Genomic DNA, 23,733 nt, shown 5'->3' on the forward strand with positions numbered 1-23,733 from the left:
ACTGCCAGAAAGGGTGGTAGGATCAGATTCCATACAAACTTTCAAAAGGCAATTGGACATGTACTAGAAGAGGACTAATTTGTAGGGTTATGGGGGAAAAAGCTGGGGTGTGGAACTAAATTGGACCACTCTTTCAAAAAGAGTCAGTGCAGGCACGACAGGCTAAATGGCCTGCTCTGTGCTGTACGATTCTGATTCTACTGCAACTCTCGTTTTCCAAGAGAAAGTTCTCCTTCAAAATTAGGTAATCCGTGAAATGTCTAAAGCACCATCTGATGCGCAAGATCAAAATTTCTTAAACACCATTGGCTCTCCCGTGGCATTGCTCATAGTAAATTGCCAGATAGTGTTATTTTTGTGTTGCTGGGTATGTCACTGTCTCTTCATGCTGTTGCCTTACCCCCAAGTGTTTGTGTCTCTGTTGTCTGCAGTAAATCACCATTGTTGGGTATGATATCCTAGGATGCTGTCCCATCCTGTCATTGTTTGCTACTTATGCAGTTTGTTCCTTTGGGTGATCTACCATTGGTGCTCCAACAACCTTATCTTCACCCTTTCATCTTTTGCACTCCTCTTCCTCCTGTTCCCCTTCACAGCCTCACACTTTACCCTACCATCACCATTCCTGCCTTTTGGCTCATTCTAAATGTCACCCACCCCACTTTGGTCTTCTCCGTTGAGCCCCATGAATTTGTATTATACAATTTGTGCCTGAATGGCTTCTTTAAAATGAGTTCTATTGTCTTGGCACAGACAAGCAACTGTACAAAATTGTAATCAGATAATTAACTGGTTAAGCTGCTTTGATGGTGGTGGTTAAGGACTCTGTTCTTCTTCGAATAGTGTCGTCTGAACAGGCAGGTGCAGTCTCAGTTTAATGGCTTATGCAAAAGACAGCACCCCTGTCAATGCAGCGCTTCCCTTGTGCTACACATGTGTCAATCTGGATAATGTGCTCGCTCATTGCAGGGCTTGACCCATGAACCTCTGGCTCAGAAGCAGGGTGCTGTTAATCAAGCCAAGCAGATACACAGTAAATATTTCTGCATATCTGACAAAATATTCAAAAAGTTAAACATTTAAATGATTATTCTTTAAACTTTATTCAGTCCTGATTTTCCACCCTCATCTGAAGAGCAACTCTCACTGGGGTATGGTTCTAGTATAACTCTTCTAAGCAGTAATTTTTCATCTTGGAGCCAAAGCAGCAAGTGTCAATAGGCTATTTGACAGTAGTGGGCATCAAAACGGAGACCAATCACATATGCCCTCAAGGCTCATACATGCACACGTTGCAGCACAGGTCATTAGAGCTTAATTAAGAGCAGACCGGTTGATTTGCTCCCTAGCCTGGGGACACCAAAACCAGTTGTGTCCTCACTACTACATGCTGGGATCAAGAAATTCAGCAGACCTGGAAATGAATCTGGAACCTTCTGCTCTGTAAAGTTAATTTCAGACTTAAAAAGTGGTGCTGGGTGATGCACGTTTTCAAATTCTTTAATAAAATAAAATTACCGACTTAGTTCTCTCCTCCCCAAATGAAACTATTCAGTTTGTCTGTCTTACAATTTATTTTCTACATCTTTTTGGTTTACCACCACACTTCGACTATTTACCAGGTTATCACACTGCCCATTGCCAGGCTGCCACTTGACTTGGTTGTGAGGAAGTACTTAAGTCCAGTGTGATGAAATTGCCCTTCTATGGAAAAAAGACCTCATCTCATCTGTTAGATAATTTCAGTAGATATAGAACTCATGGTGTGCGACTAGCAGAAGGAGAAGCCTGTATCCTGTGAGTGAATCAGTGCATCAATATGCTGGGTCTTTGGGCTCATTCACCCACTAAATTACTAATTAATCTTTTTTGTTCTGATTTCAGCTATTTCTTTTTCATTTTGTTTTATTTTTGAGATAACCAGGATTTAAAATAAAAACTTTAAAAAAGGTTACACAACTACATGATAGCACACAGCAATTTATTTTGACACAACATACATATGCTCTACATAGGCAGTTGGTGTACCTTTTTTGATCATGGCAAAGAAAGGACATGCACCAGGATACTAAAACACATGTGTGACAGATCACTGCAGAAAAGCTTAACCCATATGGCAGTATAATGGCATAACTAAACAACCTTTCAGTGTTTATGCAGCATCCGTGAATAATGCAAGACTGATATAATCAAAAATGGTGTTATGTAAATCCATAGAGACTACGTAATCAGAGCAACTGCAGGATTTATATAACTGCTACATGTATTTGACATTCAAAACTTCAACCCTGCAGAAACAAAACCACCTAAAAAAACACACCAAAAATAAAAAAACAAAAACACAACCTTCAAAAAGTGTCCAATTAAAATGTGCTTAGCCAACACAGCATGCGAGATAGAACCTTCACACATAAACAGCTGTTAAATGTTACAGAATCACTGTTTCCATCATACAAACTATGTACATTCTATACACAGTGCATCAGATGCTCCCTTTTCCATCTCTCAGTAGCAGCAAGCATATCCTGCTATTGTGCATAGCAGTACAACTCAGGAGAGGAAAGGGTGTCTAAATATTTTATAGCTATTTAATAACTATGTACTATTTTGTTTTGTTTTTTTACATGTCAGTGCTACATCTCCATGCACACATTTGTACTCTGCAGATCCAAAGAACGAATTAAAACCTTCACAAAAAAAAGAGAAAAAAAAAGCATACACACATTTCTTTAAAATAAAAGTGCAAATATCTAAGTTCAGGCAACCTGAAGCCAATGTTTTACCTGTGTATGGAACCAAAGGTTCATTTTAAGTTTGGGAGATAATTCTTTACCATTTTGAGACTCTCACAATGTGTTCCTCTCTTCGGAGATACTTTAAAATTAACATAAAGTAGACTGCTTGGTTTTAAGTATAATTCTTAAAAAAAGTAAACGAACTGAATTGAAAAAAATACTTCAATACTGAGTTCAAAGGGTATTTTTTTTCCCTCCAATATGGTGATACCATAAATTGAGTTGAGGAAACCTCTGTTATTGAAGATGGCATGTCATTTTAGTTGCTTAAACCACAATAAGGCAAGGCAAGGCAATATGAACATATGCACTAACAATTTAACCTGACAGATAAAACATGTCCATTTAATTAGGTTTGCACAACCAAAGTATGCAGAAGATAACCAAAATCAAATTAATTTGATATTGAATTTAAAAGATTGTCTACTGTCAGCTGAAGTTATAGCACAATATATATAATTTTATTACTGCTCGAAAGTTGTTGCAAAAGTTCCCTCTCATCGCTATTTATAAATATATAATGTAATGATAATGATGCTATCATTATGCCATGAAAGTGATACCAATTGGATGTGATGCCATGAAAACAAAAAAAAAATGACAACATCTTCTGGGCTTTTACTCCCTTCCCAAAACTGCAACACTTTTCACAAAAGTAGATTGCAATTTGTGGAGTTAATGCTTCTTGTATTAAATAGAACATCTTTGTTTACAGTACACTTGTGGAAGTATATATTTTATGAAAAACTGGATAATTATGAATTGTGATCTTAAGGTGCAACTGACTAATAATGGACTTGCATGCAATATCTTGCTTAAAAAATAGAATGGCAGACCAGAGCACTGACAACAATATTTCATGTCCTTTGGTTGTTTAGTCAATTTTCAATTTAACAAGGCAGTACATGTACACATCCATTATTGGTTAAACATTTAAGTGCGGAGTATAATGATATTGCGATTGTGACTAGATTTGGAAGTGGAATGGTATTAACGCATCTGTATTTACAGAGACAGATGCTACTGTAAAATGCTTAGGATACAAGTTTGTGTGCTTCACTCTAGGAGAGAAGGTGGGAAGCAATACAAGAGCAGTTCCAAGCAGGATGGTTCATCAACAGTTACTTTGTGCAAAGGGAGATTAGGAAAGTTTTCTCCGTCTGCTCATAACTTGGATCCAAGTAATCTATGGAATATGGAGACGACTGAAAGTGAACACAAACTCCTGCCCCCAATCAACCAATACACTTTAATGGTATATCTTAAGATATTTACATTTTTGTTAAGTATCTAAATATGAAGAAACTTCATCTGTTAAAACAGATGTGCATATTTTGGAATGCGTGACCAACAGTAATCATTTAACAGGAATTAACAGTGGCTCCTAGGTGCTCGATCCACGCACATAAATACTATTAAGCATTAGAGCTGAAAATAATTTAAAGAAAACGTACCCTTTCCTCCCAATTTACAACTTTTCCCTGCTTCTACATACAATACATTCAAAACACTATCTCACGTTTCAGAGACTTGTGTTAAATACTGGTATTTCACCATTGTGAAATAAAAAAATTCTTCATCCTGTTTACTTACATTATAAAAACACTTGGTTTTATGCTTCACTTACATTTATTTGATCATATATTAACATATGTTCAAAATAAAGCATACCATACCATACAACAGGAAATTATCTTGGTTTTGTCATTGCCAAATATCTGATATTAGCTGGTTTAATTTTTCATGCTTGCTTACAAGCAACAAATCCCAATTGGTCACAATATTTGGTTAACAATTTGGATCAGTTGCAAAAATATAACTACATGACAATTACCCATTATATGGCATTATATCCATCAATAGCATTTAGTCTGTTCTTTTTACAGCATATCAAAGACAAAGAGTGCAACTTAGACAGTACTTTTCTCTACCTTTCCATCCATCGTGTTTCATATAGCTTTAAATATAAGCTACTATATTAGCACATATTACATTTAGCAAAAGCAGCTTCATTTTAGTTTTGGTTAGGTTTTTTTTACATGCCAGAATTTTAAACAGACTCAAACCTCTTCATAGAAATCACACCTAGGTGGGTTACGAGCTAAGTTTATGATAAAAGACATCAGCTCAAAATGATCTGAATCAATTTTAGTGTATATTGATAGTGCTCCTTAGTCAGTGGCCAGTTACAGGATCAGAGTCCTGCTTGTGTTGCTGCCATTATACGCATTCAGGTACCTCCGAGCCTGTTCAGTCATTATTAGCTGATCCTCCGTCTTCCCACAAGCTACTGCTTCCCATTCACTGCTCATCTGTGTATCATACAAAATAAAATACATCATAAATTGGAAAAAAGTAGCCTCAAAATTTCTTGTGGTAACTTAAGAAGCAACCAGAGTAGTTATCGATTAATTTACTGACTTCATTTTTCCAATAATTTAGGTTTTTGAAAAATGTTTAACAAAAGAAAATTGCATCAGGACAAATTCTTGAATCATTTCCGAACAGAAATGTACATTTGTGCTGTATTTGTAGGTAATCTTGCAGTGTTTAAATACATTAAGGAATATCTTAATGTTGTTTGGCCAATGAAATACAGCAAGGTTAGATTACCCGATTCGTAAAGTCATCTTTATTCTTAACCAGAACAATCAATCATTTTTTTGCATAAATAGTTTAGTAAAGTTACATTTGTTATCTATGGTGTATCCCCTCAAGTCAGATGACTGCAAATTTAAACATACATCCGGCCTGGTTGTTTCACTGCCAGATTTGGCTCAACCACATCAAGTGTTACTACTTCTTTCTCCTTTCAGTCAAAAGTGCATGGTGCTCCAGGATCATCAAAGAACATAAGAAATAGGAGCAGGAATAGGCCAATCGGCCCCTCGAGCCTGCTCCACCATTCAATAAGATCATGGCTGATCTGATCCTAACCTCAAATCTTCTATCACTCTCCATCCACCCGAGCCCATGTGATCTCTCGGGAGAGGTGAAAAACCAGATAAAAGACCCAATGGCCAATTTGGGAGAAAAAAATCTGGGAAATTCCTCTCCGACCCATCTAGGCGATTGAAACTCGTCCAGGAGATCACTCTGTCCCTATATTTTCTACAGTACTTACCTTCTGTAAAGGCGATCTCTACCCCAGCCAGGAACAGGAATAAAACCATCTCCTGGAATCTAACACAGAATTAGAACACAGTAGGAGCAGAACCAGGCTACACGGCCCCTGGGCCCACTCCACTACCCACAGGGCCATGACCATTCCGAACCTAGAATCATGTCCAATTTCCTGCCCGCTCCCCGTAACCCTTAATTCCCTTTACTTCTAGGAAACTATCTATTTCTGTTTTAAATTTATTTAATGATGTAGCTTCCACAGCTTTCTGGGGCAGCAAATTCCACAAACCTACCACCCTCTGAGTGAAGAAGTTTCTCCTCATCTCAGTTTTGAAAGAGCAGCCCCTTAATCTAAGATTATGCCCCCTAGTTCTAGTTTCACCCATCATTGGGAACATCCTCACCGCATCCACCCGATCAAGCCCCTTCACAATCTTATATGTTTCAATAAGATCGCCTCTCATTCTTCTGAACTCCAATGAGTAGAGTCCCAATCTACTCAACCTCTCCTCATATGACCACCCCCTCATCCCCGGGATTAACCGAGTGAACCTTCTTTGTACTGACTCGAGAGCAAGTATGTCTTTTCTTAAGTATGGACACCAAAACTGTATGCAGTATTCCAGGTGCGGTCTCGCCAATACCTTGTACAACTGCAGCAATACCTCCCTGTTTTTATATTCTATCCCCCTAGCAATAAAAGCCAACATTCCATTGGCCTTCTTGATCACTTGCTGCACCTGCATACTAACTTTGAGTTTCGTGCACCAGGACCCCCAGATCCCTTTGTACTACAGTACTTTCCAGTTTCTTGCCATTAAGATAATAACTTGCTCTATGATTTTTCCTGCCAAAGTGCATAACCTCACACTTTCCAGTATTGTATTCCATCTGCCAAATCTCTGCCCACTTACTTAGCCTGTCTATGTCCCTTTGCAGGTTTTTTATGTCCTCCTCACTCACTACTTTCCGTCCCATCTTTGTATCATCTGCAAACTTTGATATGTTACACTCGGTCCCCTCCTCCAAATCGTTAATATAGATTGTAAAGAGTTGGGGACCCAGCACTGACCCCTGCGGAACACCACTAGTTACTGGTTGCCAGTCTGAGAACGAACCATTTATCCCAATTCTCTGCTTTCTGTTAGAGAGCCAATCCTCCACCCACGCCAGAATATTACCCCCAATCCCGTGATTTTTTTTATCTTAAACAATAATCTTTTGTGTGGCATCTTGTCAAATGCCTTTTGGAAGTCTAAATACACTACGTCCACTGGTTCCCCTTTATCCACCCTGTATGTTACTTCCTCAAAAAACTCCAGCAAATTTGTCAAACATGACTTCCCCTTCATGAAACCATGCTGAGTTTGTCCTATTAAATTATGTTTATCCAAATGCCCCGTTACCGTCTCCTTAATAATGGACTCCAACATTTTACCAACCACAGATGTTAGGCTAACAGGTCTATAGTTTCCAGCCTTCTGCCTACTACCCTTTTTAAATAAGGGTGTTACATTAGCAGTTTTCCAATCTGCCGGGACCTTTGCTGAGTCCAGGGAGTTTTGGAAAATTATTACCAATGCATCCACAATCCCTACCGCCACTTCCCTCAAGACCCTAGGATGCAAGTCATCAGGTCCAGGGGATTTATCCGCCTTGAGTCCCATTATTTTACCAAGTACCACTTCCTTAGTGATTTTAATCGTATTTAGCTCCTCCCCCCCAGAGCCCCCTGTTTGTCCAGTGTTGGGATATTCTTAGTGTCCTCTACCGTAAAGACTGATACAAAATAATTGTTCAGCGTTTTTGCCATCTCCATGTTTCCCACCATTAATTTCCCGGTCTCATCCTCTAAGGGGACCAACATTTACTTTAGCCATCCTTTTTCTTTTTATATAACTATAGAAACTTTTGCTGTCTGTTTTTATATTTTTTGCTAATTTACTTTCATAATCTATCTTCCCTTTCTTAATCAATCTGAGTTATTTTTTGCTGTCTTTTAAAGACTTCCCAATCTTCTATCCTCCCACTAGATTTGGCTACCTTATATGCCCTTGTTTTTAGTCGGATACTATCCTTAATTACTTTACTTAGCCACGGATGGCTATCTTTTCTTTTACACCCTTTTTTCCCCCTCAGTGGAATATATATTTTTTGGAAGGCAAGAACAATCCAAAGATCTTTTTTTGCATCACTAACTGCTCCCTCAAACCCTTTTTTCCCCATGCCCCCACCCATCACCTCTAACACCAAAGGAGATAAAAGGTAGAAAACTTGCCTTTATATAGCTCATCACATTCTTAGAAATGCTGGACAGGCCCCCAGGAGAACTCCCTGCTTGGCTTCAAATAGTACCATGGAATCTTTTACATCAACTTGAACAGGTAGACATGGCCTCGGTTTAACATATCCTCCAAAAGACAGCACCTCCAACAACACACTACACCATTAAGTACAGTCAGCCTAGATTATGAGCTCAAGTCCTGGAGTGGGGCTTGAACCCACATCCCTCTAACTCAGAAACAAGCGTATTACCAACTGATTCTAGACTTCAAACCCCATCACGCTGCAACTTCTCTGCCATCTCCCATCATGCTCTTTCCACATTCAGCTCCTCATGAATCCCAACTCCTGCTGTCTTGATCCCCACCACACTCAACCCCTGGCCATTCAAGTTGCTCTCTTGGCCATCATGCTAGCTGACACTGTCCATGGTTCCCTTTCCTCTAGCACTGTCCCTCCCCCCCTTTCATAACTGCTGCTGTTACCACCTCCTCCTCAACCCATCTGTTCTCTCCAGGTACTGCCCCATCTCTAACTTCTTTCCTCCAAGATTCTTGCCTCTGTAACCGCCTCAGATTTCTCAAAACTCTATTCGAATCCCTCCAGAACCTTCAACCCTCATAGCACTGGCCAAAGTCACAGATTACATCCTTAAGTGATAGAGGTACATTATCTAGTTACAAATTTCCGATCTGCCGTCGATACCTTCTTGGGTTCAGTGGAGCCAGTTGCTCCCATTAGCAGATTGGATCCTATATGCCTTGCATTTCAAAGTTGACTCTCACCGTCCAATATCTACTTATATGGGCACGGTAGTGTACTGATTATGTTAATGAGCTTTTAATCCCAAGGCCTGGACTAATACTTCAGAGACCATAAATCCAAAACCTCACCATGAATGTTTGAAAATTTGAATTCAATATATATTAATGATCTAGTCGAGGGAACTAGATGTAATATCTCCAAGTTTGCAGACGACACAAAGCTGGGTGGGCGTCTGTGCTGTGAGGAGGATGCAGAGAAACTCCAGTATGATTTGGACAGGTTGGGTGATTGGGCAGAAGCATGGCAGATGCAATATAACGTGGATAAATGCGAGGTTATCCACTTTGGTGTCAAAAACAGGAAGGCAGATTATTATCTGGAAGGCAGATTATTATCTGAATGGCAATAGATTGGGAGAAGGGGAAGTGCAACGAGATCTGGGTGTCCTTGTGCACCAGTCGCTGAAGGTAAGCATGCAGGTGCAGCAGGCGGTTAATGCTGTGCTGATGTGCTGTAACGACGATGGGTGGTCGGTGGTCTCGGCGGTCGTGCTGTCTGGACTTGGCGGGCGAGGTCGAAAGGCGCTGGTCATGAGCGGATCCTTGCGTGTGTCGTGGCGGATAAAACGTATCCAGCCATGCGAAGGATCGTGGTGTCATGGCGAACAAAATGCATTCAGCCATGCGAAAGACCGTGGCGACGTGTGACCTCTACAGCCCGTGGTTCGAAGCGGGCGCCGGGGCGAAACAGCTTACTGGCAGGTTGGGCATACGCGGACCATGGCTCTGTTGATGTTGGAAAAAGTCCCCAGTCTGACAAAATCTGTAGGAACGCCGAACGGGCGATCCAGGAGGACTTGGCGGGCGAGGTCGGTGAACTCGCCGACAGGTGAGCGAACGGTTGCTGCGTTGATCAGTGATGACAGCAACTTTCGCGTAGCCAATCGCAGCCACAGAATGCCCGTTGGACCCGTCGTCGATGTTTGCAGCGTCAGTAGATGTTAGCGTTTGTTGAGGGGAACACTGTAGCGAGGGCGGTAACGCTTCAAGTTGTTGTTGCTTTAGGGGGAACACTCCCGGGAGGGTGCCAACGCTTCGAGTTGTTGTTGATTTAAGTAGAAAACTGCCGTGGGCGGCAACGCTTCTCTGTCTCGCCGAAAAGCGTGGTAGGTTACACAACCAGCAGGCCGACGGGCTGGTGCGTCGTCGGCGGGGAATGAGTCTTCCTGTTTCACGAGGGATGGGTCCTCGTGGTTTGCGAGGGATGGGTCCTCGTGGTTCGTGAGGGATGGCTCCTCGAGGTTCGCGAGGGATGGCTCCTCGTGGTTCGTGAGGAGCGAGTCCTCGTGGCATCTCCGCGGGGGCGCCCTCCAATCTTGTGGGCCCGAAAACCTGCGGAACCTGCACTTGGAGGGATGCATACTTGCTGTTGCGTTGGGAGATGTCGTGGAGGCGGACGATCAGTGTGGCGGTAGAAATGTCGAATACGGAGACCATAAGCAGGTGCGTGGTCTGCGCCGCATTGATGTTCTTGGCGAACGGGGCTTCTACCTGAAGAAAGCACGAGGGCGGTTGCTGCTCCCTGTATTGCGGTAGCGACAGCGAAACGACTGATGCTTCCATGGCGTGCTTCTTTTGTAAAAATAGTTCACAAAAATAGGGGACCGGCTGCATGACGTTCATGAAAAACGGGCTCACCTCCAGGCTGCGCTTCCTTTGCGAATACGTTCGCAAAGGCGGGGTCGCCAATGTAGGAATCGGTGTTCGTCGGTTTTCTTCCTCTGTGAAATGGTCCACAGAGATGGGGTTCAGGCTGTGCGCTGCTTCTGTGAAAAACGTTCACGGAAAACGGGGTCACCAATGTAGGTATAAGTAAGCTCCCGTCCTCGGGTCACCAATTGTAGGTATTCGGGTTCACCTAAGTAGGTATTGGACGAATTCCTACTAAATAATCAAACTCGACTTCAGGAGAACAATCAAGAAGTTCTTTAATTCAAGAATAACCGAATTCCAACAGGTAGGTACAGGAAACAGATGAAATAAAGCAGGTAAGAGAGATGGATGCAGGAGAGCCTTGGAGTAGGTCTTTACCCAGCGGGGATGCCACAAGGACTGAGTCCACAGTCCTGTGGATTGCGTGATGATGTCATCACACTCGGCCGTGTTTTCCAGCGCTTGTGTGGTCACGTGACCGCGTCGTGACGTCAGCGCGTTTGCCCGCGCTTGGGCGGTCACGTGACCCACGTCGTGACGTCGGCACGTCTACCCGGCACTGTAGCTGGCCGAAGTCACGGGAGCGGGAGGCCGAACCGGGCCGGCAGCCATCGCGGGCGCGGGAGGCCGAACTGGGCCGGCGGCCACCGCAGGAGCGGGAGGCCAAGCTGTGCCGGCGGCCGTCGCGGGAGTGGAAGGCCGAGCTGGGTCGGCTCGCATCTAGGTGAGTCACGTGACATGCGACGTGACGTTATTGCTTTGGGTCGCGTCTTAAAGGGGCAACGGCCCAAACAGGTAAAGTATATGTACAAACATAGGTAAGTTAAAAGGGAATTATGTACAGGTAAGTAAGGGACACCCGGTGGTACCGCCACAAAGGCAGATTATCTGAACGGCAATAGATTAGGAGAAGGGGAAGTGCAACGAGACCTGGGTGTCCTTGTGCACCAGTCGTTGAAGGTAAGCATGCAGGTGCAGCAGGTGGCTAAGAAGGCAAATGGTATGTTGACCTTCATAGCGAGAGGATTCGAGTACAGGAACAAGGATGTCTTGCTGCAGTTGTACAGGGCCATGGTGAGACCACACCTTGAGTATTGTGTGCAGTTTTGGTCACCTTATCTGAGGAAGGATGTCCTTGCCATGGAGGGAGTTCAGCGAAGATTCACCAGGCTGATACCTGGGATGGCAGGAATGATGTATGAGGAGAGATTGGGTCGATTGGGCTTATATTCACTGGAGTTTAGAAGAATGAGAGGGGATCTCATTGAAACTTATAAAATTCTAACAGGACTAGACAGACTAGATGCAGGAAGGATGTTCCCAATGGCGGGGGAGTCCAGAACCAGGGGTCACAGCCTAAAGATAAGGGGTAAGCCATTTAGGACAGAGATGAGGAGGAATTTCTTCACCCAGAGAGTGGTGAACCTGTGGAATTCTCTACTACAAAAGGCAGTTGAGGCTAATTCATTAAATATATTCAAGAAGGAGTTAGATATATTTCTTAAGGCTAAAGGGATCAAGGGATATGGGGAGAAAGCAGGGACAGGGTACTGAATTTGGATGATCAGCCATGATCTCATTAAATGGCGGAACAGGCTCGAGGGGCCGAATGGCCTACTCCTGCTCCTATCTTCTATGTTTCTATGTCCTACCACATCCAGTTGTGAATGGTAATGGACCATTAAACAACTAATGGGAGGAGGAGGCTTCATGAATATCCCCCATCCTCAATGATGGTGGAGCCCAGCACGTGAGTGCAAAAGACATGTCTGAAGCGTTTGAAACCATCTTCAGCCAGAAGTGCCGAGTGGATGATCCATATCTGCCTCCTCCTGAGGTCCCCACCATCACAGATGCCAATCTTCAGCCAATTCGATTCACTCCACGTGATATCAAGGAACAGCCGAGCGCACTGGATACAGCAAAGGCTATGGCCCCGACAACATCCCGGCTATCGTGCTGAAGACTTGTGCTCCAGAGCTAGCCGTGCCTCTAGCCAAGCTGTTCGAGTACAGCTACAACACTAGCATCTATCCAACAATGTGGAAAACTGCCCAGGTATGTCCTGACCACAAAAAGCAGGACAAATCCAATCCGGCCAATTACCGCCCCATCAGTCTACTCTCAATCATCAGCAAAGTGATGGAAGGTGTCGTCGACAGTGCTATCAAGCGGCACTTACTCACCAATAACCTGCTCGCTGATGCCCAGTTTGGGTTCTGCCAGGACCACTCAGCTCCTGACCTCATTACAGCCTTGGTCCAAACATGGACAAAGGAGCTGAATTCCAGAGGTGAGGTGAGAGTGAGTGCCCTTGACACCAAGGCAGCATTTGAATGAGTGTGGCATCAAGGAGCCCTAGTAAAACTGAAGTCAATGGGAATCGGGGGGAAAACTCTCCACTGGCTGGAGTCATACCTAGCACAAAGGAAGATGGCTGCGGTGGTTGGAGGTCAATCATCTCAGCCCCAGGACATCGCTGCAAGAGTTCCTCAGGGCAGTGTCCCAGCCCAACCATCTTCAGTTGCTTCATCAATGACCTTCCCTCCAACATGAGGTCAGAAATGGGCATGTTCACTGATGATTGCAGTGTTCAGTGCCATTCGCAACTCCTCAGATAATGAAGCAGTCTATGCCGCATGCAACAAGATCTGGACGACATTCAGGCTTGGGCTGATAAGTGGCAGGTAACATTCACGCCACACAATGACTATCTCCAACAAGCGAGCGTCTTGACATTCAATGGCATTACCATCACAGAATCTCCCACCATTCACATCCTGCAGGTGGGAGGGTCACCATTGACCAGAAACTTAACTGGACCAGCCACATAAATACTGTGGCAACAAGAGCAGATCAGAGGCTAGGTATTCTGCGGCGAGTGTCTCACCTCCTGATTCCCCAAAGTCTTTTCACCACAAGTAAGGAGTGTGATGGAATACTCTCCACTTGCCTGGATGAGTGCAGCTCCAACAACACTCAAGAAGCTCAACACCATTCAGGACAAAGCAGCCCGCTTGATTGGCACCCCACCGTCCACCTTAATCATTCACTTCCTCCACCACCGGCGTACCGTGGCTACAGTATGTACCATCTACAAGATGCACTGCAGCAACTCGCCAAGGCTTCTTTGGCAGCACCTCCCAAACTCATGACCTCTACCACCTAGAAGGACAAGGACAGCAGGCGCATGGGAACACCACCACCTCCAAGTCACACACCATCCTGACTTGGAAGTATATCGTCGTTCCTTCACCGTCGCTGGGTCAAATCCTGGAACTCCCTACCTGACATCACTGTGGGAGTACCTTCACCACACGGACTGCAGCGGTTCAAGGTGGCGGCTCATCACCATCTTCGCAAGGGCAACTAGAGATGGGCAATAAATGCTGGCCTTGCCAGCGATGCCCACATCCTATGAATGAATTTTTAAAAATCCATTCTTTGACCAAGATTTTGGTTAATCCTCCGAATATCTCCTTTTTTAAACTTAGCATCCATTTTTTCCCCATTACACCTGTGCGAAAGACTGATATTTAGAGGACCTTAGTAGATGAGAACCATATAAATATATGTATAAATTTAAGTGCAGCCCATTGACCAACTAATCTTACCCATAACTACTCCTGGGTATGAAAATACTAAGGCTTGTTCAAAATGTAACCGCAAAGACAGTCAGAAACAGTCTTGACTAGTTCTGATAACGGACAGTCATGCAGCTTACATGGGCTCCTTGATGCATAAGGTACGAGGTCAGGCCTTGTACTGGTTGTACCAGGGAAGATAGGGATAAGAGAGATGAGGCAAATTCCAATGGGGTGAAATACATATAAACGAGATAATGATGAACATGATGAAGTCGTAGTGAAAATACTGGACCAGGCGGGGCCAAGATGCGAACCTTAATCCGAGTGACAATGGAATTTTGACCATTAGAACCAATTAAAAAGGTGGTGATTGTGTTAAAGACCATATATGGACACTGGTCAAACAAACCTTTGATAAAAGCGATAAAACCCCGATACTCGAAGAACAACTTTACACAGATCTACTGCGAAGACCCAAGAGCGAAGGAACAGACTGAAGACATCACCTGTGTCCGAGAGGCTCCAGGGACCAAAGGCTGCGAGTTACTCATTAAACTATCGCCTGTTGTTAAGTATATTACTTTGTACAATGCTTAATAAATTCTTGATCTATTGCCCAAGTACTACTGGTCGCTACCTATTTTGGTGTCTCATCCAAGAACTCTGAGAAATCATAAAGTTCTTACACACCTCTGCGAAGTGCCTTCCGACTTGTTTTATGTTAAAAACACGATACAAATGCAAGTTGTTGCTTTTTGGAAGACAACAATCTTCAGTCAGTAGCGGAGGTGTCTTCCAGTACCATAACTGGATTAAACATAATAACCAATGCATAAAGCAGTTATTAACATGTAACTTAACATTATGCCAAGCTCCAGAGTTGGAAAGCCATTCTTTAGGATTGAATTAATTGCAAGAAAATGCTTTATTGGGCATTGGATAACTTGCCAAAAGTTACTTCCGAGAAACCAGAACCCATCATCTTCTCCAGTTCCTCTCGATGTCCCCACTGATGGATTGAGAGAATCTGAGACAATACTGACTGGTTCTGCTTTACAGTCATGTTATGTGCAAGTTGGCTAAAAGTAGCCAGAATTGAAGATATGTAGGATACAGGAAGCTTTGGTTTATCCGGAGGTTGTATGTCTGGAAACCTCGATCTAACGGCAGAAATCAGCAGCCATTTTGGTTAGGTTTTTTTTCTTCTCCTAGCATTTAAAAAAAAAATAAGAACAGTCAGGCTCTGGAAAGCGTCTCTGTAGCTTAGCAACAGCTTCAGAGACGCTTCCAAGGTACAGGCAGAGTGTTTACAAGCTGTTGCTAAGCAACAGTGTTTGTTGTCAGATATGGAGATGAAAACCTCCGTATCCTTCAACATTAGCGCTGGTCTATCCGGAAGTTTTGATAGGTCGGCAGCAGCTCGGTCCCATTGGTGCCGGATATCGCGAAGTTTCCTGTATATGGGAGGCATAGGATCAAATTGTAGTTTCTCTAGAAAGGTTGCAACCAAAAACACTATTTCCAATTATTGTCCCTGTTTCAAGTGAGCAGCCAAGGATATATGAAACTACAAAAAGCAATCATGAACCAAATTCTCAAGAAGTGAGTGACATGGCTGAAGCAGCAGTCCTTGCCTAAAGTTGAAATTTCCTAAATCAAGAGTTTAATTAGAGATTCTCCCAGTTGTTTGGTTTGGTTATTTATGCGAAATACGGATGATGTTAAATGCCACAGCTTACCTGTATTGGAGTTTCAAATCGTACAGTTTTTGAAGTATTTTGCTGCTTTATCTCAGACAAGATAACATTTCTGCTCCATGTATTTGTGGTGATGTCTGATTTTTCAGGTAATAGAGTCCTCAGTAATGAGCTGGTCATCAGGCTTTCAGACTGTAACACAGAGGCAACTTATTTCCTCCATTTATTTTTGTTTCTCCAATTGCCACATTATTTCCTAATGAAAAGGGCATGTAAGCAAGCAACCTTGAAGTTCACCCAATGACTCAAGATGACTGCCAGTGGACATACAAGCCTAATATAAGTTGACTCACCTGTAATTTTTCCACTCCCTGGGGAAAGCAAGTAGCCTCAAAAATGCATCTTTTGACTAGAACAATATTTACTTTGATAAATTTATGTTTTGTCACTTTTTCCCCATCCTCTCCTGAAGGTGCTGACTCTTGTTAGGTGTAGTTGCACAGGTGCCAAAAGGAGGGGGGAAAGAGAGAGAGAGAAAAAGACACACACAGACAGAGGGAGAGGGACACACCGAGAGAGAGAAAAAGAGAGGGAGAGAGAAAAAAAGGAGAGAGGACAGACAGAGAGAGGGAGAGAGAGAGAGAGAGAGAGAGAGAGGACAGACAGAGAGAGGGAGAGAGAGAGGACAGACGGAGAAAGAGAGAGAGGGGGACAGAGAGAGAGAGAGAGAGAGAGGACAGACGGAGAAAGAGGACAGACAGAGAGGGAGAGAGGACAGGCAGAGAGAGATGGAGAGAGAGGAGAGAGAGAGAGAGAGAGAGAGAGAGAGAGAGAGAGAGAGAGAGAGAGAGAGAATACACACACATATACCTTCCAGTAAGAGTCAATGATAGCAATCAGGGAAAGCAATCATATCTGATTTTCTCCCTCCTTATCTATAGAAGCAAGAGCTAGGCTGAATGACTGCTCTGTAGATGGATACTGAACTTCTTTCAAAGAAGAATAAAACCATATCTATGGTGTACAAACTACAATTCTTCCCAATGAATGCATACTATCGTCATCTCGCTGTTTTCTTTTCCTTCTGAATTATAAATCTTACAAATAAATTTGACTTAGTTTTAGCCAAATCTATCTTTCCTGCAACTCCATGTTTGAATTTCTCCAATCAGGTAATCGCCCTTGCCACAGCACTGAAACAGGCCTACTCAAAGTCGCAAATTATATCCTTTGTGACTATGGTGCAATATCCCTCTTCATCCTCCTCAACTTCTCTTGGTTTTCAAAACAATCAATCACACTATCCTCCGCCAATACTTCGTTTCTGTTGTCCAGCTCAGTGGGATTGCCCTCACGGATCCACTCTTATCTATCCAAACCTATCTAGAACATCTACAGCACCTTCCAGAACCCGCACTATTACTTCTGGAGATGCCAGGATCCATCATTGGCCCCCTCCTACCATATGTACACTGATCATACTCAGCTCTATGTCTCCATCTCTCATGACCCTTTCACTGCCTCTGTGCCATCAGACTGCTTGTTTGACTTCCAGTCCTCGACAAGCTGCAATTTCATCCAATAAAGCATTGGAATAGCCAAAGCCATTGCCTCCATACCCCACCCCACTCAGTGATCTTGCCACTAATTCCATCTTCCACCCCGGCCACTGTCTAAGGCTGAACCAGAATGTTCACAACCTTAACGTCCTCCGGTTCCAAGCTGATCTTCCAATCTCATATCTTCTCCATCACAAAGGCAGCTTATTTCCAATTCCGTAACACCGCCCATTTCCACCCCTACCTCAGTCCATCTACTGCTAAAACCCTCATCCATGCATTTGTCACCTCCAGACTTGACTATTCAAATGCTCTTCTGATCGGCCTCCCATTCTCCACCTTCCGTAAACTTCAGCTCATCCAAAACTTATACCTGTATCTATCCCACACCAAGTCCACTCACCTACCCTTACTGACCTACATTAGCTGCCGGTTCTCCAATGCCCCCAATTTAAAAGTCTCACTTTTTGTTTAAGTCCTTTCACACCCTCACCCATCCCGAATTATCCATTCCTCCAACTCTAGCTTTTTGTGCAACCCACCCTCCCTTCTGCCCCACCAATGGCAGCCTCGTCTTCAGTCGTCTAGGCCCTATGCTCTGGAATTCCCTCTATATCCCTCCACCTTCCTCTTCCCCTTTAAGACCCCCCTTAAACCCCAATTCTTTGGCCAAGCTTTTGGTCACCTCGTCCCAATATCTCCTTTTACTAGCCATTCATTTTTGTCTGTGGAACATTTTTCTATGTTAAAGGCACCAAATAAATACAAGTTATTGCTGTTGTAGCTTGAATAATTTATTCTAATAGGTGTTTTTTGCCTTTTGCAGAGAAAAGAAGTGTATAATAGGCAGTTTGTGCAACCTCCAATGCAAAAAACTCAGTAAAATAGTCACTGTAATCATGTGGCATATGACTTCGGTTCACAGCACACATAAGGGTGTAAATTTGATCAGTTTTCCTACAGAAACGACATTTTACTGCAATCTAACACACATTGTAAGCAGGAATATACCTAAGTACAACTTTTCAAAGAATGAAAATGACCATATCTAGGGTGAGCAACCTACCTTTCTTATTCATTCAACTGTCACATACAAATGGAAATGGAAGTATGCCCTAGTAGTGTATAAACTGTAGGCAAGAACAGTGCCAAAACACTTATCCTGAGCTGTTAGGTTAAGACAATCATTCTTTAAGAAAGCATATAAACTACTTCAGATAGCTTTCTTACTGACAGCTTTGAAATCAACTGTTCACATGTTGGGCCAAGAGGAGCAGAATGGCATCTTACTTTCCTTGGTGAGTCATGCCTGGCAAGAGAACAACCATCCAACTCACTGAGCTTCAATGAGGATATGGCACATCCATCACTATACAAAAGTTAAAGATCCATATGCATCAATCACGTGATGATTCCTTTCACTGGAAGAAACTGGAAGTGGCTGATAAAACTGGAACGCTGCAATTCTCTAAAGAGTGAAACTGGTGTTTAATTTTTGGCAAAATCAATGGGTAAGGCCCAAGGAATGCCCTGTACATAGGGCAAACAGGTATGGCAAGGCACCAAGCATCTCAGTTACCCTTCCATTACCAAGATGCAACTTGGAATCTTCCTCACCCCGTCTCAAACGGACAAGCAATTGGAAATCCTCCCCCAACCCACCCCACATCCTCGAGAAGCAGTTTGAGACTTTCCACTCCCCAATGTAAAGTAGAATAGAACAGTACAGCACATAAGGAGGCCATTCGGCCCAGCGAGTCTGTGCCGGCTCTTTCAAAGAGCAATCCAGTTAGTCCCACTCCCCTGCTCTTTCCTTAATCCTTGTAATTTTTCTCCTTCAAGTATTTATCCAATTCCATTTTGAAGGCTATTGAACTTCAATGAGGATATGGCACGTCCACCACCCTATCAGGCAGTGCATTCCAAATCCTAACCACTCGTTGCGTTAAAAAGTTTTTCTTCACGTCACCTCTGATTCTTTTAGCAATCACCTTAAATCTGTGCCCTCTGGTTATCAACCCTTCAGCCATTGGAAACGGTGTCTCTTTATTTACTTTATCTAAATCCTTCATGATTTTTCACACCTCTATCAAATCTCCTCTTAGCCGTCTCTGCTCCAAGGAGAACAACCCCAGCGTCTCTAGTCCATCCACGTAACTGTATTCCCTCATCCCTGGAACCATTCTGGTAAATCTCTTCTGTACCCTCTCCAAAGTCTTCCGTCCATCCCAAGTATGGTGCCCAGAATTGGACACAATACTCCAGCTGGGGCCAAACTAATGTTTTATATAGGTTTACCATAGCTTCCTGGTTTTTGCACTCTATGCATCTATTTATAAAGCCCAGGATCCCATGCGCTTTATTAACTGCTTTGAAGGTGCCAGGACAGGTTAACAAAGATTTGTGCACAAACACTCCCAGGTCTCTCTGTTCTTGCATTCCCTTTAAAATTGTACCATTTAGTGTGTATGGTCTCTCCTCATTCTTCCTACCAAAATGTATCACCTCACACTTCCCTGCATTGAATTTCATCTGCCATGTGTCCACCCATTCCACCAGCTGGTCTATATTTTCTTGAAGTCTAATACTATCTTCCTCACTGTTTATTACACTTCCAAGTTTCGTGTCATCTGCAAATTTCAAAATTGTGCCTTGTAACCCCCCCAAGTCCAGGTCATTAATGTATATCAAAAACAGCAGTTGTCCTGGTACTGAACCTTAGGGAAGGCCTCTGCATACCTCCCTCCAGTCCGAAAAACAGCCATTCACCACAACTCTCCGTTTTCTACCCCGTAGCCAATTTTGTATCCATGCTGCTACTGTCCCTTGTATCCCATGGCTTCAATTTTGCTAACAAGCCTAGTATGTGGTACTTTATCAAACACCTTTTGAAAGTCCAAATATACTTTAACTGCACTGCCCTCATCCATCCACTCTGTTACCTCATCAGAAAACTCAATCAAGTTAGTCAAACACAATTTGCCCTTAACAAATCCATGCTGGCTCTCCTTTATTAGTCCATGCTTGTCCAAGTGGCTGTTCATTTTCTCCCAGATTATTGTTTCTAAAAGCTTCCCCACCACAGATGTTAAACTGACTGGCCTGTAATTGCCAAGTTTATCCTTCTCTCCTTTTTTGAACAAGGGTGTAAACATTTTCAATCCTCCAGTCCTCTGGCACCACCCCTATATCTAAGGAGGTTTGGAAGATTGGGGCCAGCACCTCCACAATTTCTACCCTTACTTCCTTCAGTAACCTAGGCTTCATCCCATTCGGACTGGGTGACTTATCTACATTGCATAGCATGTTAAATGTTTGCTTACTAAACTTATACATACTAAACTTTTATTTACTAATTCCACCCCTCACTACAGAGAAGCTATTGAGTACTAACCCTCCAACTGGCAAGCAACTCTAGCCTCCCCTCAAGAACCTAATTTGTTACCTCACACCACCGAGAACCAATTCTGGTTCCCGCTCCCAGAGAACCAACTTTGGTTTCTTCTCTTGCCTCCCTCTACAGCCAAAGTCCTTCCCTTCACCCTGCATTGAGAAGGAACCTGGAACCCTTCCCACCACCCCCCAGACATTGAGCCAAAAACCTGTACTCTGCCACCACCCCACTGAAAAGAAAACCAGCCCTACCCCTCACCACCCTCATGGAGATGGAAATGGGCCATGGCCCATTGTAACCCACGCATCTAACCCCCAAACACAAGTCAGTCCTTGCTCAGCCACGTGATGCTCTATCTCCTCCATCCCTCCTCCCGGTCCCACCCAATTCACTTTCCCCATCTTCCTCTCCACTCAGTATTTGTAGGGAAATTGTGTTAGGGAAATTGACAGGATTGAAGGCCGATAAATCCCCAGGGCCTGATAATCTACATCCTAGGGTACTTAAGGAAGTGGCCCGAGAAATAGTAGATGCATTGCTGGTCATCTTCCAAAATTCTATAGAATCTGGAACAGTTCCCATGGATTGGAGGATAGCGAATGTAACCCTACTATTTAAGAAGGGTGGTAGAAAGAAAACGGGGAATTATAGACTGGTAAGCCTGACATCGGTAGTCGGGAAAATGCTAGAGTCCATTAAAAAAGATGTAATAGCAGCGCACTTGGAAAACAGTGACAGGATCGGACAAAGTCAACATGGATTTACAAAAGGTAAATCATGCTCGATTAATCTACTGGAATTTTTTGAGGATGTAACTGGTAGAATAGATAAGGGAGAACCAGTGGATGTGGTGTATTTGGACTTTCAGAAGGCTTTTGATAAGGTCCCGCATAAGAGATTAGCGTGTAAAGTTAAAGCACATGGGATTGGGGGTAAGGTACTGTCTTGGATAGAGAACTGGTTGGCAGACAGGAAGCAAAGAGTTGGAATAAACGGTTCTTTTTCCGAGTGGCAGGCAGTGACTAGTGGGGTACCGCAGGGATCGGTGCTAGGACCCCAGCTATTCACAATATATATATAAATGATCTAGACGAGGGAACTAGATGTAATATCTTCAAGTTTGCAGACGACACAAAGCTGGGTGGGAGAGTGTGCTGTGAGGAGGATGCAGAGAAACTCCAGTATGATTTGGACAGGTTGGGTGATTATACTGCATTTGTCATGCATCTGCCCAATGTGGATAAATGCGAGGTTATCCACTTCGGTGGCAAAAACAGGAAGGCAGATTATTATCTGAACGGCAATAGATTGGGAAAAGGGGAAGTGCAACGAGACCTGGGTGTCCTTGTGCACCAGTCGCTGAAGGTAAGCATGCAGGTGCAGCAGGCGGTTAAGAAGGCAAATGGTATGTTGGAACATAAGAAATAGGAGGAGTAGTAGGCCAATCGGCCCCTCGAGCCTGCTCCACCATTCAATAAGATCATGGCTGATCTGATCCTAACCTCAAATCTTCTATCACTCTCCATCCACCCGAGCCCATGTGATCTCCCAGGAGAGGCGAAAAACCAGATAAAAGACCCAATGGCCAATTTGGGAGAAAAAAATCTGGGAAATTCCTCTCCGACCCATCTAGGCGATTGAAACTCGTCCAGGAGATCACTCTGTCCCTATATTTTCTACAGTACTTACCTTCTGTAAAGGCGATCTCCACCCCAGCCAGGAACAGGAATAAAACCATCTCCTGAAATCTAACACAGAATTAGAACACAGTAGGAGCAGAACCAGGCTACACGGCCCCTGGGCCCACTCCACTACCCACAGGGCCATGACCATTCCGAACCTAGAATCATGTCCAATTTCCTGCCCGCTCCCCGTAACCCTTAATTCCCTTTACTTCTAGGAAACTATCTATTTCTGTTTTAAATTTATTTAATGATGTAGCTTCCACAGCTTTCTGGGGCAGCAAATTCCACAAACCTACCACCCTCTGAGTGAAGAAGTTTCTCCTCATCTCAGTTTTGAAAGAGCAGCCCCTTAATCTAAGATTATGCCCCCTAGTTCTAGTTTCACCCATCATTGGGAACATCCTCACCGCATCCACCCGATCAAGCCCCTTCACAATCTTATATGTTTCAATAAGATCGCCTCTCATTCTTCTGAACTCCAATGAGTAGAGTCCCAATCTACTCAACCTCTCCTCATATGACCACCCCCTCATCCCCGGGATTAACCGAGTGAACCTTCTTTGTACTGACTCGAGAGCAAGTATGTCTTTTCTTAAGTATGGACACCAAAACTGTATGCAGTATTCCAGGTGCGGTCTCGCCAATACCTTGTACAACTGCAGCAATACCTCCCTGTTTTTATATTCTATCCCCCTAGCAATAAAAGCCAACATTCCATTGGCCTTCTTGATCACTTGCTGCACCTGCATACTAACTTTGAGTTTCGTGCACCAGGACCCCCAGATCCCTTTGTACTACAGTACTTTCCAGTTTCTTGCCATTAAGATAATAACTTGCTCTATGATTTTTCCTGCCAAAGTGCATAACCTCACACTTTCCAGTATTGTATTCCATCTGCCAAATCTCTGCCCACTTACTTAGCCTGTCTATGTCCCTTTGCAGGTTTTTTATGTCCTCCTCACTCACTACTTTCCGTCCCATCTTTGTATCATCTGCAAACTTTGATATGTTACACTCGGTCCCCTCCTCCAAATCGTTAATATAGATTGTAAAGAGTTGGGGACCCAGCACTGACCCCTGCGGAACACCACTAGTTACTGGTTGCCAGTCTGAGAACGAACCATTTATCCCAA

The 23,733-nt window shown here is 43.6% G+C and overlaps 1 protein-coding gene across 6 annotated transcripts in view; it reads right to left on the reverse strand.

Annotated features, from left to right (window-relative positions):
* Positions 1 to 1,967: 1,967 nt before the first annotated feature.
* Positions 1,968 to 23,733, reverse strand: part of mybl1 (MYB proto-oncogene like 1) — a 119,185-nt gene continuing 97,419 nt past the window's right edge. For 4 of the 6 annotated variants that reach the window (XM_085993082.1, XM_085993081.1, XM_085993083.1 and 1 more), the window contains 2 exons: positions 16,005 to 16,154; positions 1,968 to 5,107 (listed from right to left, as the gene is read on the reverse strand). In XM_085993082.1, coding sequence (XP_085849208.1) covers positions 4,982 to 5,107; positions 16,005 to 16,154 — 276 coding nt within the window. In that variant the 3' untranslated portion in view covers positions 1,968 to 4,981. The remainder of the gene's footprint in view (positions 5,108 to 16,004; positions 16,155 to 23,733) is intronic. The other 2 variants (XM_085993085.1, XM_085993086.1) reach the window with 1 other exon arrangement.

The sequence above is a fragment of the Somniosus microcephalus genome, chromosome 7 (assembly GCF_052327205.1).
Source record: "Somniosus microcephalus isolate GS21.2 chromosome 7, FLI_Smic_1.0, whole genome shotgun sequence".
Lineage (NCBI taxonomy): Eukaryota > Metazoa > Chordata > Chondrichthyes > Squaliformes > Somniosidae > Somniosus > Somniosus microcephalus.